Here is a 17001-nt window from a genome sequence, read left to right as displayed (position 1 = left end):
TTAACTTGACAAATTCATATTTTATAAACTAAATAATATGATGAAAGGAGTATTCCCTTATATATTTTAAATAAATATTTATCTTATACACTATATATAAATCAAAGCCTAATCGGGGACATAATAATGAACTACCAATACAATCTGAGGAAGCCTCAGAAACGAAATGTAGGTGTTGACTGATATTAAATTGTTCTTCCATCCCCAATTTGGTTTTGACTTCCTTATATATTATTTAAAAAGAGGGAGAAACAGAACTGTAATTTACAAATTATGAAATGCATAGGAGTTGATGAGACATGGGATGTGGTATAATGCCTGAATAATACGGTAATATAATAAGGACATAATAATAATGTTATACTCTGTCAATCTACATATTAACTTACTTTTGTTTAATCCAACCACAGAAATATTGTTAGTTTCATTAAGAAGTTGTTTCCGTTTTCTATCGTTCTGCCATCGATTTCCTACACACTTCTCTTTGACTGCGGTCACTATCTTGTTGGCCTTTTTCACATAATCGGAATAGCGCATTGTGGTGGTTATTGGACAGTTACATTGAGGACACGTTTTGACGCCAACCTTTTCCGATGCCGTCTCCAACCACATCTCCATGCCTTCGTTTTCGATAACGTGTCCGCAATCCAACAGTTCTACAAACCGAGCATTATCATCCTCCTCATTGCCCATCAAAATGAAAGAAGTCAATTCTTCTTTATCACAGATCCGACATAAATGGGGGCATGGATCGCCGCAAAAACCGATGCAGTTGTGACCACAAGGAAGACGTCGAAGACAGGGCTCAGTACAGGGAGGAACGGAACATGGGAGACCGCAGTAATTCTCGCACCGCAAGTGCTGACAACGTCTCGGACATGGTTCTTTACAATCAACGCATGGTTGTCCACATTTTCTAGGACATTTACTATGTACACAGCTATACGTGCACTTTTGGTCGCATGGAGGACATGAAGCTCGGCATGGCGTACGACAGACGTGACCGCACACTAATGGGAACTCGCACTTTTCTGAACAGGTAACGTGTATGCGACCCTGTGCACAATTACCACACGTGCCATAACATTGATGACCACAGGCTAATCGTTCTCCACATGGACTTGAACAGTATTTAGTCANAATAGACACGAAAATGGATAACTATTACCATTTATGGACATTAGAGCCGGTAATTCAATGTTGGAAAAGCTGGACGGTGTGCACCGTCCATTTCAGGAGCTAATCGATTGGAACGGAGAAGTTGATGACTAGAACCCCCTATTTGTTCTCCACATTCTGGACACTTACTCACTTCCATAGCTCCACCACATTCGCCGATGGCATACGGATGCCCATTAGGACATGCGAACCAATGCCCCTGTCTCATTTGCATAGCGGTAATTATTTGACGTTTTTCTTCATCTGTTATAACGGTTGCTCCGTTTATCGCTTTATTGAGTAACTGTAAAGATTCTTTGGATTTATTATCACAATTATCAGACCATCTTTTACAAATAAACACATTATTATGGGCGGATTTAAAGGCACTTTGAACGTTAGCTAGTGATTTTGAATTTTTAAAATGAGTCGACTTCTCAATTTGAGCCAACTGTATAATTCGATTAAATCGCGTGATTTCTAAGTCAAAATCCAAACGAGTTTGATCAGACATGCGTTCAGCTTCGAATACTCTTTTAAATAGAAAGTATGCGTAATCGTCGTAAACACCTTCTAACATTATTTTGGCATCTGCTATCTTCTGCATTATTAGTTTGATTACATTTATTTTTGCCTCTATTGAATCTAATGACATAGCCGTTATGTTGTTTCGTCGACCTCGTCGATTAGGTAGTAAAGACTCTTCTAATTCTCGAAGAAGGTTTTCTTTAACCAACTGTCTTGTATCTAATATCAATAAAAAAAAAGCAATTAAGTTTTAAAACTACTTAAAGTTGTACACACATACATTGAAACTTGCGATTTCAGTGTAAAGTTAAAATTTCGGATTTTTGTATTAGGATAGCATAAGTCAAGAAAGGTATCCCCCATTAGGGTTTTTTCAATCTAGAGGTTGGTTTCGAAAATTAAGTTGGCTCTACTGTTGATGTTATGACAATTAATAAATGTAAACAAACAAGAGAAGACGAAGGCAATTATAAAGTATTTAAATAATTTGTTTGCAGAGTTAAAATTTATACTAAAAGAAAGAGTCGAATTTTCTGATTTTGGTGATGAATTTGCTTCTCAATTGATTCTTTAGTTAGTTTGCAGTGGTGTGTTTCATATTTAGAGGTTATATTATCTACATGTATTGAAAACAAAATTAAAAAGGAACGTGTGCCGACTATAATTATGCTTGAAATGTATTATCTGGTGCCTAGAGATGTGTTGGTTTTATGTGTTATGTCCTGTTCGTTAGCGTTATATAGCATTTGAGATGTATACTGTAAATATTCAGATAAGAAATTATAGTGCTACTTTTTCAGTAATAGTACAAATACAACTAGTAAAACTTATCTTTGCTGCTATTACTATGTGATTTTTTTACTTACTTGATGTAACAAAGTTAGTACTTGTAGATGTTTAACTCTTCCAGGTCTCCATTTTACATTGAAAAAGCGTAAGTTGAATATCCTTAATTGTAGCAATCAGAGTGCAGATGTTTTCTAATTATGTGTGTGATTGTGTACAGAATGCCAAAAGTTAAGATACATTTCTTGCAAATGTTTAATAAAACATTTATTATGAGTGTGTAAGTTTGTAAACGCATTTATGATTGCCTTGTAGTAGTGAAGTTGACATAGCAACAAAATGTTCTTTTATGGAAATCTGTTAAAGGATAACTAATTAAAATTAATACAATTTTATAGTAACACGGAAAGTAAATACATTTGAAAAGGCTGCAACAACATATAGAAAGAACCCAATTTCTAAAAAAGGTCTAAAATGTCTTAATACCAAATCGATTAGGATTTAACATTTTATAACTCCATGTCAACAAAACAACAACAAATGCAATCTGAATTTATAAAACTTTTATTGTAAAAAAATGTCCACATTTTNCGCACACTAATGGGAACTCGCACTTTTCTGAACAGGTAACGTGTATGCGACCCTGTGCACAATTACCACACGTGCCATAACATTGATGACCACAGGCTAATCGTTCTCCACATGGACTTGAACAGTATTTAGTCATACTGAAATTTCCACTTAGAAGATCTGAAAAGTATATACGTACGTTAAAGTTTGAAAATAGTTTCGTAAAGTATTAATATTCTGCTAATTATTATCAAATAGTAAAAAAAAAACCATCCAGTACAAAATAAATGTAGGGTACTTAAAAAAAAAAACATAAAAGACCATGATTAACTCAACAAGTCGATGAATTTAGTAAAAAGGAAATAGAAATAGAAAGAAACCTATAAACAATAAAGGATTATTTATCACATTGTAACAAAGAAAATCAATGACAGTGAAACGAAATAGTCTATAATAGCAATCATTGACAAAGGTGAATTTAGATGCGTAAAACCGAAAATTGCAATACACAACGGATTACACAGAATATTATATATAAAAGAAATTATGAGTGCTGTCAGCACAGGGCAAAGTAGTATTACGTAGTATCAGCAATTTCTTATGCTGAAATGTACGATGTGTTGCATACTTATTTACAAACAATTCGTTTAAATTTAATTTTTCAAACAATTTTTAACACGAAGAAAGTGATTAAACAAATTGTTCACAAAAGTGAATTTCGACCACTCGAAGTAATGGTGCTAACAGTTTCGATTTCCCAGTGATTGATAGGGGAGATAGGGGAACTAGTTAAAATAATAAATGGAAGTAAAATGAGCAAATCTGAAATTAAATGAAGGGTTTAGGAAGAGAAATGAAGAAGATTTACCCTGGGTGAATAATATGAGAAATAATGTTGAACATACAAAAAAATAAAGTACTGGAAAATGTCAATTTACAGGAATAAAGGGAGGAAGCACGATTGCTTTTTCAAAGAGTATGACATTATATGAACTTGCAATAACACGTACCTTCGTTACGTAGATGGCAAAGCACATCAACAGTGTGTCCGCAGTCGGAAGGTTTGTTACTTTTAACGAGTACTTTGCATGAAACAGTGCATTTCTGATTACACCGTTGTTGACATGGATGACCACAAGGTAAGAGAAGTGTACAGGTTCCTTTACAATCCAAACGAGTTGGATTTTTATAACATTTGACTTGTACCATGTGAGTACAGGGAGCCATTTTTTGAACCTAAATATAAACAAAAACAATTACGTTATAAATTAAATTGCAATATTATAATTAACAAAATGTTTATTATGATTATCACATCGCCTACAATAACGATTTGTATTTAAATCTTTAATTCCCAATACACATGTGTTAAAAACGTCTAGAAAATTGCTAATTTGATTAATAAAATTAAACAGTAATACGGAATTATATGGGCTGTTATAGATAACTCACTCAGGCTCTTTTTTAGGCTATGCAGAGTACAAATTAAGCTACGTATTTAATTTGAACTTTCATTTTTTCGATAAAATTTATAAAATGGGTAATATTACGTACAGTTGCGCACGCAACTTTCATACCTTACCAAATTTTGACTCTTAATGCATTAACTAAAAAAAAATACATGCGGAAAAAAGTATTCCCATGAAAGCAGTAATATTGGCCGAACAATTTTAATTACATTTGCACTTTATAAGAAATAATATTAAACGAAACATTATCACCTTAAAGTGGCAATCACCACACGGCTCAGAGCAACTCTTCTTGCATTTGTGTCCACAAAGAAGTTCCCTCTTGCATGGTTTACGGCATTCGAAATCGTCCACGTTCGAACTGCATTTTACACCGAAAGCATGGCTGCATTTAGTTCTTTTTTTTAAGACAATTACCTCACATGGTTTACATATTTCGAAACACATCTGCTGGCAGGGATGCTCACCAGTTGAGCAGCCAGCTTTCGGTTTTGAACACGGTTTGGTGCATTTATACTAGACAAAATAAGTTTACATTAAACAATAAACGTTAACAAATACATGATGAAGTCTTCATTTAACATTCAAGTGGCTTCTTATCAAAAAAGCAATTGCTATTATGTGCAATTAAAAAATGAAGGAGCCACCTTTTTTTGCACCTTTATGTAAAACACTAAACTCACTTCCAAATGATCGGGGTCCTTTCCTATATGGCAGGTCATTCTGCAAGAATGACCACATGGTTCTATGCGAGTTTCACAGGGGAACGGACACCTAACTTTCGTAGAATCGATGAAGCAGGGCTTAACCGTCTTATGACCGCAGGGTAAAACGGTGTCCACTTGGGCCTTACAACAAAATTCATTTAGATCCATATAACAGGGAACCAATTCCTCATGTAGGCAAGGTAAAAGTCGTTTCATTAATACCGTGCACTCACCACAATTTTCGAAACATTTCTTGGGACACTGATGACCATTGTCACAAAGTATTCTTAAAAAACAAAAAAAAAACAAATTACTTATACCTAATGAATTAATTTTAAAATGACAATTCTATTCACCTTGTACAGCGTTCTGTGCATCTAAAAGTCTCGTGATCTCTATCAACAAGGTGGCAGCATTTTTTACAAATATGCCCACAATTCAAAAGAGCATTGCACATTTTAAGGCAACCACCTTCTGGCACTTTTTTGAAATCTTCCAGCTTTTCAATATGGGCAACTTGATCTTGGTGAATTTGACAACGTACAGTTAGGCTGGAGCCCAACGCTTTTTGTTTCTCTAATACACCTTTAATATTTGGCCAAATCTAAAATAATGCCATTATTACATTACCTAATTATTACCATTTTTATAGACAAATTATTTTTGATTTATAACGTTAAGTACAAGAATTCGAAAGCTACTTAAAATGTATGTGAGATATTCCACGCTAAATTGTACACTTTTTGGCTTTGTTTTTAATTATTACTCTTATTAAATTTAAACAATTTACAATTGTTTTGTTACAAGATATAAAAGTTTTTCATGAATACACAATTTGGAAAAGTAAAATTTGAATTTAGATATGTATAATTTAACAGAATTGTAATTTTTATCTGGAAAAACTTTCTGATTAAACCAAAGTTTGGCGACACGATCGTTTTAACTATATGGTACTTGCCTGACTGTTATTGCACAATAACTGCATATTTCCCATAATATAAAAACCTTCCTTGGCTCGCGAAAGGGCGACACAAACTCGGTTTTCGATCTTTAAAAACCCTATTTTACCTTCATGATTATTTCGTACAAGTGACAAAAGTATAATCTTGCATTCTTCACCCTGATAGTTGTCAAGTACAGTGATTCTAACGTCATGCAGGACGGTACCATAATCTCTTCTTTCACGAAACAAATTGAACATTTGTCCTGAATAGGCGGCTAAAATAGTAATGTCCTCAGGCTTGTACCCATTAAGAATGAGATAACGGGCTAACTGAATTAGATATTTTGCCTCATGGTCGTTCTTTTTACTGGAGTCGCCCCATTCTCCTTCTGGTTCATTATGATTTATGAAATAAAGAGAACTGTCGATGCCCATGACAGGAGGATAATTCAGAACAGATTCATGATTTTCCAATTCTGGATAAATAGCTGGAACGATGAGGGAAGCTATTTCGGGACGCATTCTGTGCTGCACTTTAAGAGTGTTCAAATGCATGTTGTTTACAACCATGCGTTCGAACAAACTTATTCCCAATTTATATTTCGTTTCAGTATGAAAGTCAGCCGTAGAAGGTCGCAGTTGTTTGTGATCTCCGATGAGTAATAAATGTTGACAATGTTTCGTCAATGAAACAATAATGTGAGACTCTAATACTTCTGCAGCCTCTTCTACTATTACAACTCGGCATTTCAAGGACTGTAGTGTCGTTTGCAGTCGGGCTGCTCCAGTTGTTGTCATCCCCACTACATCCATTGTTCGTATTAGTTGAAGGTTTTCTATATCTTTTAGTTCGGCGTATTGTTTGTAAATTTTACTATAATCTTGCTGCAGTTTCTTTGAACGATTGAAGAGCAGATTTAAAAATTGAGTTACCCAAAAATAGTACAGATTCCAACGGTCTTCCGATTTCATGTTTGTAGGAGTTTTATAATCAATGTCTCGTGGCTTTTTTAAACTTTTTGGATCTTGTCTTAGTGTTTTTTCTCCTTCATTTAATTTTTCCTAAAACAATATTTGTTGCAAACACAGCAATAGTTAATACAAAATATGACTAGTAAAATACTTTGAAGAATTTCAGTTCTTCTCTTGCTTGGAAATAAACCCACTGCAATTCCTGTTCTTCTAAATAGGAATGTACATCCAAACCTTGATTCCTAAGGTCAATTAATTTGCATTCATTATTTTTAATTTTCTCTTCCATGGTTTTGATATTTACCAAGTAATTTGGCATATTAAAGTGAGCAATATTCGGTAAGAAATCCATTTCAATTTCATCTTTGTCGTCAGTATGAATGTTTTCGTCAATTTCTTCATAAATTTCCTCTTCCGAGTCAATTTCATCATCGTTTTTCGACTCATTTTCTTCATTTATCTAAATAAAATTATAAAACTATAAATACAAAACTATAAATAAATAAATAGTTAATCAGCTTACCTCAGGGGGCATGTTATTCTGTTCTTCTATATCTAATCTCTGTCTGTCTCTCCCACCAAACAACCAATCGATAACTTCTTGTGGTTTTGCGTATTCAAACCACGATGATCTAATTTTATTATCAATACACCAAAGTGGGTTTACATTTAGAACCCCATCATTTTTTATAATACGGTCTATTGTTTCATTGACTGCTTTTATTTCGGCAAAAATATTTGTAAGATCTTTTCTTTTTTCATATAATGCATGTCCAAATTGCCCACCTATTTTAACTTTCTTTTTTTGCTCTCTTAGGCTGTAATTTTTCAATTTCTCATTTTTGGATTGGCCTCCCACCCGTACGATTTTGTCAGTAAATTGTAAAAGACCTTCCAAAAACTGATCCAAGGCATGATTCGTAAAACAAACTACTAACATTGGCATTTTGGTATTCTCTGGTATGCGACCATAAATATTCCACAATTCTAAATTTTCTAACAGGACTTCCGCAATTTTTAGACCCAGATAGGTTTTTCCGGTACCAGGAGGGCCTTGAATAACCACGAATTCTTCAGTTAAAGCGCTTCGAAATGCATTGAATTGTGAATCATCAAATTCACTCAGTTGGGCCCTCAGATTTGACCATGTAAGTGGATTATTTAATACTGGAACTGAATTGTTTCTTAGAGTTAAATATCCGCTGACTGGAAGAAGATAATCTGGTGGTTTTACATCAGGGTTTACATAGATAAAGTATTGTTTCATAGGGAAATGTTCCGGATTGAAATCTTGTAATGCTGCGAGGACATGGTAGTATGGTTCAAAATAGACTTTACTTTCAATCATTGTGTACGATTTGTCAAATTCATAGGCGGAATTGTATTCCTTTTCGAATCCAATAACAAGCTGGTCATTTTCCAATAATTCCTTGTTTCGTTCAAGTACCTTGCCAAATATAAGGGTAGCAAAGTTATCTTTTGTAAAACACATTAACGACCCATACATAAATTGTCTAGAATTTTCAAAGTTTTGTTTACGTTTTTGCTTTTTGAACGATGAAGTAAGCTGAATAACGACACCAACCTGGTCGTTTATAGTTTTATTATATAAAAAATAAACATTTTCGTAGATCTTTACAGACGAGTTTTTCAGTTTTGCGTTTTTCGGTTTTGGAGTTGTTTTGAATTCTCTATAGTCGCAAATACCTTTCCTTAGCGGAGCTACAAAGTCTTCTCTTAATAATCTAAACTGAATATCAAGATAATGTTCAACATTTTTATAGGGTCCTTTTACAATATTTTCTCTAATAAAAGGTTTAGTAATCGAAATGACTTCTTCGGGTAATGGATAAACACTTATCTCCCGGAAATCATCGGGTGGTTCTTCATCATGGATGGACTCCTGTTTCATTGCCGTTTTTCTTCTCTCTTGCTCCTTGACGCACATGTCGAATTTTAATTTTAAATCTGAAAACTTCTGATTTGTTTCTTCTGATATAGTAACTATGTTACTGGCTTTAAGAAGTTCTGATGTAACTTCATAACTTTTAATTATTTTTTCTAATTTATCGCATGCCATGCTTGGTGCAATATCTATCAACATATTGCACGTAACAAACAAATTGTTAAAAAAAATTTCAGGTTCCTTCCAAAAATATTGGTTGCGTCGTTTTTCTTGTTGAGTCTGTGCATATAGTCTGGTGACATAATCGAATAAACTGTTTAAAAATTTCTCCGATGAAATTAAATTTACTACTGCAAATTTATTGTGAATAAATGTAGATGATGAAACTTTGGCCAAAATTTTTATTATCAGAACAATGAAATCAGGGCTCAAATTACTACTGAGAACCGTTTCTAAATCAGCATCCTGTAATTGTATAATTATCATTTCAGGATCCATTTGGTACATTTCTTCTAACTTTTTAAAACCCAGAAACTTTTTTCTGGTTGTTCTTTGACTAGCACTGGTTTTAAAATTTGTTTGGTTACCACCTATTTCTGATGTATGATAGATAGTGTTTCTATTTTGAAATGAATCATTTCTTCTTTGTGGTAAATTGTTTCTGTTTATATTATCTGGTCCATTTCTATATCCTTTCCTTGTTGAGTAATTTTCTTTTACATTACTTTTTGGATTTTGTGAAATATAAACATTCGTTTCATCTTTATTTCTTATTGTCTGATTGGTTTTCTTTATGTGAGGCTGCATCGAACTTTTAAGGTATTTGTTTAGAAACTGTTCCTTTGCATATTGCGTTTTATGGTTTCTTTTACTTCTGATTACTGAATTGTTTTCTTCAGGGGCAACCGGATTAGATTCTGCTACAGCTGCGGTTGCACAAAAGGAAAACTAATGAGTATAACAATTTTATGAAATANAAAAAACCACTCAGTTAATTCATACAAAGTTGATATTTTTGCATAGATAATTTTTTTCTTATTGTCTTAACCAAAGTTTAAATCAAAACCGTTCTTTTATTAAATAAATTTTTACATTAATGTTGAATTTTATTGTAATGTTATCATCTAGCTGTACTACTATTAGTACAACCTCATAGCGTTCATTTTCGAGCGCCTTACTACACTAAAGTAATTACGAATATAGTTTATATTAACATTTCAATTGATTCTAATGATCCTAATTAACGAGTCGTGAATGGCAGAATCTCAACTAACTTTATTGGGACCTCTTCGCATCTTCGTAGAAGTAAAACTTACCTTTCACCTTTACGTGAGCAGACAGCAGGTGAATCTCCGCTAAAAATGGTGTTTCAAATTGATATCGTCGAATTTAATATTAAATTAATGGATTCGTTCGGTAACAAAAACCGCGTTTTGTTCGTTGTGCCGTAAAAATCAAAATGCGTAGACATTTCATAAACACATTCGCGCTAATAGTATTATGTGTAGTTTTCCTTTTAAGTGGATTCGTTGTTATTAACAAAAAAAGTGTCGTTAACAATAATAAGAAAGGACACGGTGAAGAATATGTTGGAAATTATGTTTCAAGTACAAAATCGAGTGCTAGCCGGAAAAAATTTACGACCCCACGGAAGAAACACGTGACAAAATCTTTAAACGAATTGCCGCCAATGGACCACTTAAATGCTCATGCGCTCTTTTTGAATACGATACCAAAAAGTGGCGCCGAAGTACTAGTTTTGTTATTAAAATGGCTCCAGGGACGGAACAGTTTCAAACACGTGAAACTTAAAAAAGAAAACAACAACAAACTTACAATTATTCAACAGGTGCGATTATACAGGGTGAACAACAGTGTAACTGTTTTCAAAACCAACTTTTATTTCAGCAAACACTACAAATGGCGCAGTAAACGCCATCTGTAGCACGATGCTACATTTTAGGATTACGTATGCTCCAACAAGGTCCAAAAAATGTAGCATCGTGCTACAGATGGCGTTTACTTCGCCATTTGTAGTATTTTCTAAAACGCACTGTTAAGACAGCAGGTAAAAGTTGGTCTGTGTTCTGTCGGACTGTCTGCGACGCACTGATGAGATCCAAGAAGATCGAAATCGCGATCCGATTCGACAGAATACAGACCATTTCGAATTATTTTAACTTTTATTTCTTTTGTGTACTTTAACGAATAAAATAACAATGATAAGTTTTACGTAATTATAAGGACTTTTTATGAAGTGGGAAAAAAATCAATGGTAGAAGCGCCACTTATTAATTAAAGTAGGGGAAACTTAAAAAATAAGTACCCACTTAAGTTATTTATTTATTTTCTAATTTTTGTTAATTTTATTTTAGGAGAATTTAATATACGAAGTAGAAGACACGTTGAGAAATGAGGCGATACCCGTATCGTTCGATAAAGAAGTTCGATTTGTTAATTTTTCATTGATTGGAAAGCAGTCGCCTACGTTCTTTACATTAATTCGTAATCCGGAGGAACTAATTACTGCAAGGTAATTATTATTAATATTAACTAAAGTGCATCACCATCACACAATAAAGACATCTTAAGCACTATTTAATTGTTATTGTGATTTTGTAAATAAATATGCAATTATTTACCCAATTAATTATCAATACTAAATGACATAGACTAAATACTATATATATATGAACCATTTCGACATTTAATAGGGGTTGATATCAAGTTAATGTGAACATTTTATTTTTAATTTTTTCCCACTACAAACTACCTCAAATTAATGAGGGAAAATTTGTTGCTATTGTCACACCCTCACCGGGAATCGAACCCGGGACCTTTGGCTTTACGCATCAATGCTCGATTCCCGGCGAGGCTGTGATAACAGCAACAAATTTTTCCCTCATTAATTTGAGGTAGTTTATAATGGGAAAAAATTAAAAATGAATTTTCACATTAATTTGATAGACTAAATCATCATTTATGTACAAGTATTTATTTTAACCAGTATTTCGTGTGGTTTATTCAATATTTATTCAATTTATCTAACATAAGAAGAATTTAAACTATTGTATCGGTCGAGAATTGATCCCGGGTCGTCTGCCTGACATTGCAGGACTCTATCAACGTTTTTTTACTTATAAACGATTTTATTTTTTAGGTACCCCAATTTGACCGATGATTATATAAAAAATTGCTCAACAAATGACCCAGGTTGTCTGTTTAACAGTAACGATAATGGTATAGAACTTAACATTCCGTATTTTTGCGGATACAGCCCACGCTGCGAGTAAGAGCTTTTTCATTTCTTTTTTAATTTAGCATACTTTGAGTTAAAATAATTTTTGCAGCTCTCTAAATGACGATTGGGCTTTGGCTGTTGCGAAAGAAAATGTAGAAAAATATTACCCTGTCGTTGGAGTATTGGACGAAATCTACAGTACAATTACTTGTCTGGAACTGAAACTTCATTATTTCTTTAGAGGGGCGACAATGATGTACAAGAAAAAATTATTAGGTAGTTTAATTTTGTGTCTATTATTATAAAATAAATTAAACTCGACTAATTTACTTTATCTAACATAAATAAAGAAAAAAGTACTTCTTTTCTACATTATCACTTGACCCAGTATGTAGTTTTATTTCCTCATAAAACACTGCAACTTTCAGTCTTACATTTTCGAGAAAATAAAATGAATTTTTTTCTTTTAGGTTTTAATAAAAAGAAGAAAACTTCCAAAAATACAAAGAAGGGAGACTACAAACACCTCAAAAAAATATTGAGAGCAGAAATAGCATTTTACGAGTGGATAAAGTTTAGGCTGTTCAAAGATATAAATAATAAAAGATTGTTCTGAAGCAGTGTATTATTATATCATACAATTATCATTTAAATGTTTAGTAGTGTCGTCTTAAAATTTGTTTGAATGTATTTTCCTATTTTGGATTTTAATAAAAAAGAATATTAACTTCTTGACCAACCTTCGTATAACAGCTGTTTGAAAATCCGTATCTATATATAAGGAACGATCGAGGAGTTGGAAAACGTTTTATTTGGATAATTTCGAATTTCAATGAGTTGAACTTCTTGACCAACCTTTGTATACCGCTGTTTAAAAAAGGTGTCTACAAGGAACGGTCAGGAAGTTGGAGAGCGTTTTTCCTGGATAATTTCGAATTTCAATAAGGAAAGTTGAATTTCTTGACCAACGTTTGTATACCTCTGTTTAAAAACGGTATCTACAAGCGACTGTACAGACACTGGAAAACGTTTTGCTTAGATAATTTTGAATTTCAATAGAAAAGTTTAACTTCCTGACGTACCTTCGTATAACGCTATTTGAAAAACGTTATCTACAAGGGACGGTCAGGAAGTTGGAGAGCGTCTTACCTGGATAATTTCGAATTTTAATAAGGAAAGTTGAACTTCTTGAACAACATTTGTATACCGTTGTTTAAAAACGGTATCTACAAGGGACGGTCAGGAAGTTGGAGATCATTTTGCCTGGATAATTTCGAATTTCAATAAGGAAAGTTAAACTTCTTGATCAACCTTTGTATATCGCTGTTTAAAAAGGTATCTACAAGGGACGGTCAGGAAGTTGGAGAGCGTTTTGGCTGGATAATTTCGAATTTCAATAAGGAAAGTTAAACTTCTTGACCAACCTTTGTATACTGCTGTTTAAAAACGGTATCTACAAGCGGCTGTACAGACATTGGAAAACGTTTTGCATAGATAATTTTGAATTTCAATAGAAAAGAAAGTTGAACTTCCTGACGTACCTTCGTATACCGCAATTTTAAAAACGATATCTACAAGGGACGGTCGAGAAGTTGGAAAACGTTTTGCTTGGATAACTTTGGATTTTAATATAAAAGAAAGCTGTACTACTTGACTCACCTGTTTGAAAAATGATATCTACAAGGGATGGTCGAGATGTTTGAAAACGTTTTGCACGAGTTATATAAGTATAACATTTATGAAAAATTATTTATATGAATCTTGCGCAAACCTAACAATTAACACTCTCAGAAAAGAAGATCATGTTCATGTACAAATAAATAATAATTAGCAACCAAACCTTTAGTCATTTCTTCTTCGCGTCTTTTAACCCTGCACCGGCGTTAAATTTGAAGAAAATTATGTCACCATCTTCAACGACGTAATTGCGCCCTTGCTGTCTGTATTTGCCGGCAGCTTTTACCGCCGCCTCTGTTCCTTCTTCCTTGAAATCCTTGAACTTCATCACTTCGGCCATTATGAAACCCTTTTCGAAATCGGTGTGGATTTTTCCCGCCGCCTGTGGCGCTTTCGTGCCTTTCTAATTAACAAACAATATACCGGGTGTTCAAAAAAATATAGACAGTACAAAAAAAAATAAATGTATCTACCAAATTCATTTATTTACCTGAATTGTCCATGCTTTGACTTCATCTGGCCCAGAAGTGAAGAAATATTCCAGCTGAAGTGCTTTATAACCCTGGACGATGATTTTATCCAATGCACTTAAAAAATAACGGTTCTTTATATATGTTGCGAAATTTAAAAACAATTTGGTTACATGTACCTAGTGCATTTGTTTTCTTCTAGATATTTTTGTCGTTCAGGAGGTTCCATTTCCGAAAGTTTTTGTTCAAATGCTCCAGAAAAGGGGATAATTGTAGCACCTGGATCGTTCTTATCAACCCATTCCTTAATTTTTGGCAACCTGAAATAAATGAAAACCGAAAAATTAGTCTGGTTTTTGGTTAATAACTCTTTCTAATTTCTACTTACCATTTGTTCTTCTTTCTTATATAATCTTTTTCTGACAAATTGACCAAATATATGCCTGGCTTTGTTGTAAGAAACAAATATTTGTTTAGTATTTCTATCTGTAAAAGAACATTACAAACTCTTAAAATAAAATAAGAAATTAATATATGCATACATTAATTAACCATATATATTCTCATATACCTATGCATATTAATTATTTAATTTATAGATCTCATTACATTATATACTGAACTGTTTAAGTTTCTTATTGTAATAACAAATTTTAACAATAATTTGAGGCCACTAATATGAATATTAAAAAGATCAGACAAGATAATAGCATCGTGTATAAAGAGTACAAAAAATATCCAGTTATAATTTCGTCATTGTCATTGTGGTGTTAACACTGTGGGAGGTGTTACACCCTATCGCTTTTATTTTTATCGTAATGAAATCTAAAATGGCTTTTTTTCTTTTTCTAATAATACTGGGTGGTCGATTTATTTAAACGAAGGTTATCTTTTTAAAATAAACACCCTGTTCCGGTAAATTTGGATTATGATGCAAATATTCAGGAATGAATTATTCCAGGGAATGGAATTTTATGCAAAATGTATCGTATCGTAATGGACTAACAAAAAAATAAAAAACTAATTTGTAACACAGGGTTAAAATAATTTGTAGATATGTTAACGGAAATAATCAGTGTGTAATCCGTCATTGTATACAATTCCTAGGAAATGTATAGTTTATAACTCCTAAAATCGCCCGGGAATGTGTGAAATAAATTATATTAGACATATTTCCTAGGAAATCTATACATTTCTTAAATAGCAATCGGAAGTGTATTACACTCAAAATGTCAATTGGTACGCGGAGATAACAGAGCAAGGGGGGGTATTCATTTTATTTACAGAAAGCATTAGTTTTATACAATTCCTAGGAAATGTATACATTTCCCAGGATATGTGTGTATGAAAAACTCTTTGAAACAATATTTTATACATTTCCTAAATAGCCTCGGAATTAGAAAATACTACAAATGGCGCAGTAAACGCCATCTGTAGCACGATGCTACATTTTAGGATTACGTATGCTCCAACAAGGTCCACTTGTGTGGATATCTACTTGCTGAAAACGAATCCCGGCGTAGCCAAGCTCAACGTGATAAGCACGTTAGCTTAATCGAATAAAATAATTCGAAGTGGTCTGTATTCTGTCGAAACTGCCAGACGCGGATCGCGATTTCGATCTTTTTGGATCTCATCAGCGCGTCGCAGGCAGCTCCGACAGAACACAGACCAACTTTTACCTGCTGTCTTAACAGACAGAGATCCAAAAAGATCGAAATCGCGACCGCGTCTGGCAGTTTCGACAGAATACAGACCACTTCGAATTATTTTACCCTCGGAATTGTATACATTTCCTAGGAATTGTATACATTTCCTAGGAATTGTATTCAATTCCTAGATTTCATACATTTCATTTCTTACCTCAGTAGTGTGCCAATCAGCAAAGCGAATGTGCTTCTTTTCATCCAATAAAACAGTTTTAATTTTAGCAAGACAATCCTGTAAGTAAAAAAAAAAAAAAGATTTGTGAACACTAAATGCACCTGTCGCAATAAAAATAAATATTTTTTGAGAACTTTCATCTAAAATAGATGCGGCATATACAGGCTAATAAAACATGAAAATACTTTTTGTTCAAAGAAAGTATGAGCAAAGGTACCGAAAAATTCCTAAAGCGTTGTTTTGATTTGTAGGCGTGAAGCAATGTCATTATCGAAAAGAATAAATGCTCGTGTTCCAAGGGTTTGCACCGTCATTTTACCGATGATCATCATCTTTCATTGATACATTATTTCTTTTATTCAATATTATTTATTATTTACGACAATAAGAACACGGGTCAGTCTGGCCGAGATAAGAGCTGAGATACGGACCAAACAACACCTGTTGGGCGGCAAAGCACAACGATTTCCGACCACGGTGCGGTGTCTTGAACTGACCCAGCGGGCGGTACACCACCCACAATCGGTCCACCTAACACGCCCAGCCTCGTGTTAGTCTCGTGCCGGACATTCACGCATATCAAGTACTTTTTCACTATTTTATTTCTTTTATTTTATTTTTTTTAAATTTAACAAAGAGTCTATAGAAGTTCGTTCTTACGTAACCAAGAAATTAATATTTTATATACAA

The 17001-nt window shown here is 33.5% G+C and overlaps 3 protein-coding genes across 4 annotated transcripts in view; 1 reads left to right on the top strand and 2 right to left on the bottom strand.

Annotated features, from left to right (window-relative positions):
* Window positions 1-10006, bottom strand: part of LOC108736207 (NFX1-type zinc finger-containing protein 1-like) — a 12703-nt gene extending 2697 nt beyond the window's left edge. Inside the window, exons 1-9 of one of the 2 annotated variants that reach the window (XM_025980340.1) lie at window positions 7657-10006; window positions 7285-7593; window positions 6177-7223; window positions 5575-5822; window positions 5195-5504; window positions 4764-5027; window positions 4053-4278; window positions 3064-3222; window positions 390-1004 (exon numbers count right to left, since the gene is read on the bottom strand). In XM_025980340.1, the coding sequence (XP_025836125.1) occupies window positions 390-1004; window positions 3064-3222; window positions 4053-4278; window positions 4764-5027; window positions 5195-5504; window positions 5575-5822; window positions 6177-7223; window positions 7285-7593; window positions 7657-9846 (5368 nt within the window). In that variant the 5' untranslated portion in view covers window positions 9847-10006. Of the gene's footprint in view, window positions 1-389; window positions 1095-3063; window positions 3223-4052; window positions 4279-4763; window positions 5028-5194; window positions 5505-5574; window positions 5823-6176; window positions 7224-7284; window positions 7594-7656 lie in introns of both variants that reach the window. The other variant, XM_025980339.1, reaches the window with a different exon arrangement.
* An 81-nt stretch (window positions 10007-10087) lies between these two features.
* LOC108736215 (uronyl 2-sulfotransferase) lies at window positions 10088-12919 on the top strand. The gene is made up of 5 exons (XM_018468561.2): window positions 10088-10888; window positions 11415-11572; window positions 12200-12328; window positions 12390-12556; window positions 12751-12919. Exons 1-5 carry the CDS (start codon window positions 10499-10501, stop codon window positions 12894-12896), a joined length of 990 nt encoding a protein of 329 aa, XP_018324063.1. The 5' UTR covers window positions 10088-10498; the 3' UTR covers window positions 12897-12919.
* Window positions 12888-17001, bottom strand: part of LOC108736214 (adenylate kinase 9) — an 18818-nt gene continuing 14704 nt past the window's right edge. The window contains exons 6-10 of the mRNA XM_025980347.1: window positions 16291-16368; window positions 14816-14913; window positions 14607-14747; window positions 14448-14544; window positions 12888-14360 (exon numbers count right to left, since the gene is read on the bottom strand). Coding sequence (XP_025836132.1) covers window positions 14127-14360; window positions 14448-14544; window positions 14607-14747; window positions 14816-14913; window positions 16291-16368 — 648 coding nt within the window. The 3' untranslated portion in view covers window positions 12888-14126. The remainder of the gene's footprint in view (window positions 14361-14447; window positions 14545-14606; window positions 14748-14815; window positions 14914-16290; window positions 16369-17001) is intronic.

The sequence above is a fragment of the Agrilus planipennis genome, unplaced genomic scaffold (assembly GCF_000699045.2).
Source record: "Agrilus planipennis isolate EAB-ADULT unplaced genomic scaffold, Apla_2.0 scaffold114, whole genome shotgun sequence".
In the NCBI taxonomy this organism is placed as follows: domain Eukaryota; kingdom Metazoa; phylum Arthropoda; class Insecta; order Coleoptera; family Buprestidae; genus Agrilus; species Agrilus planipennis.
This window is presented reverse-complemented; position numbering and strand designations above follow the sequence as displayed.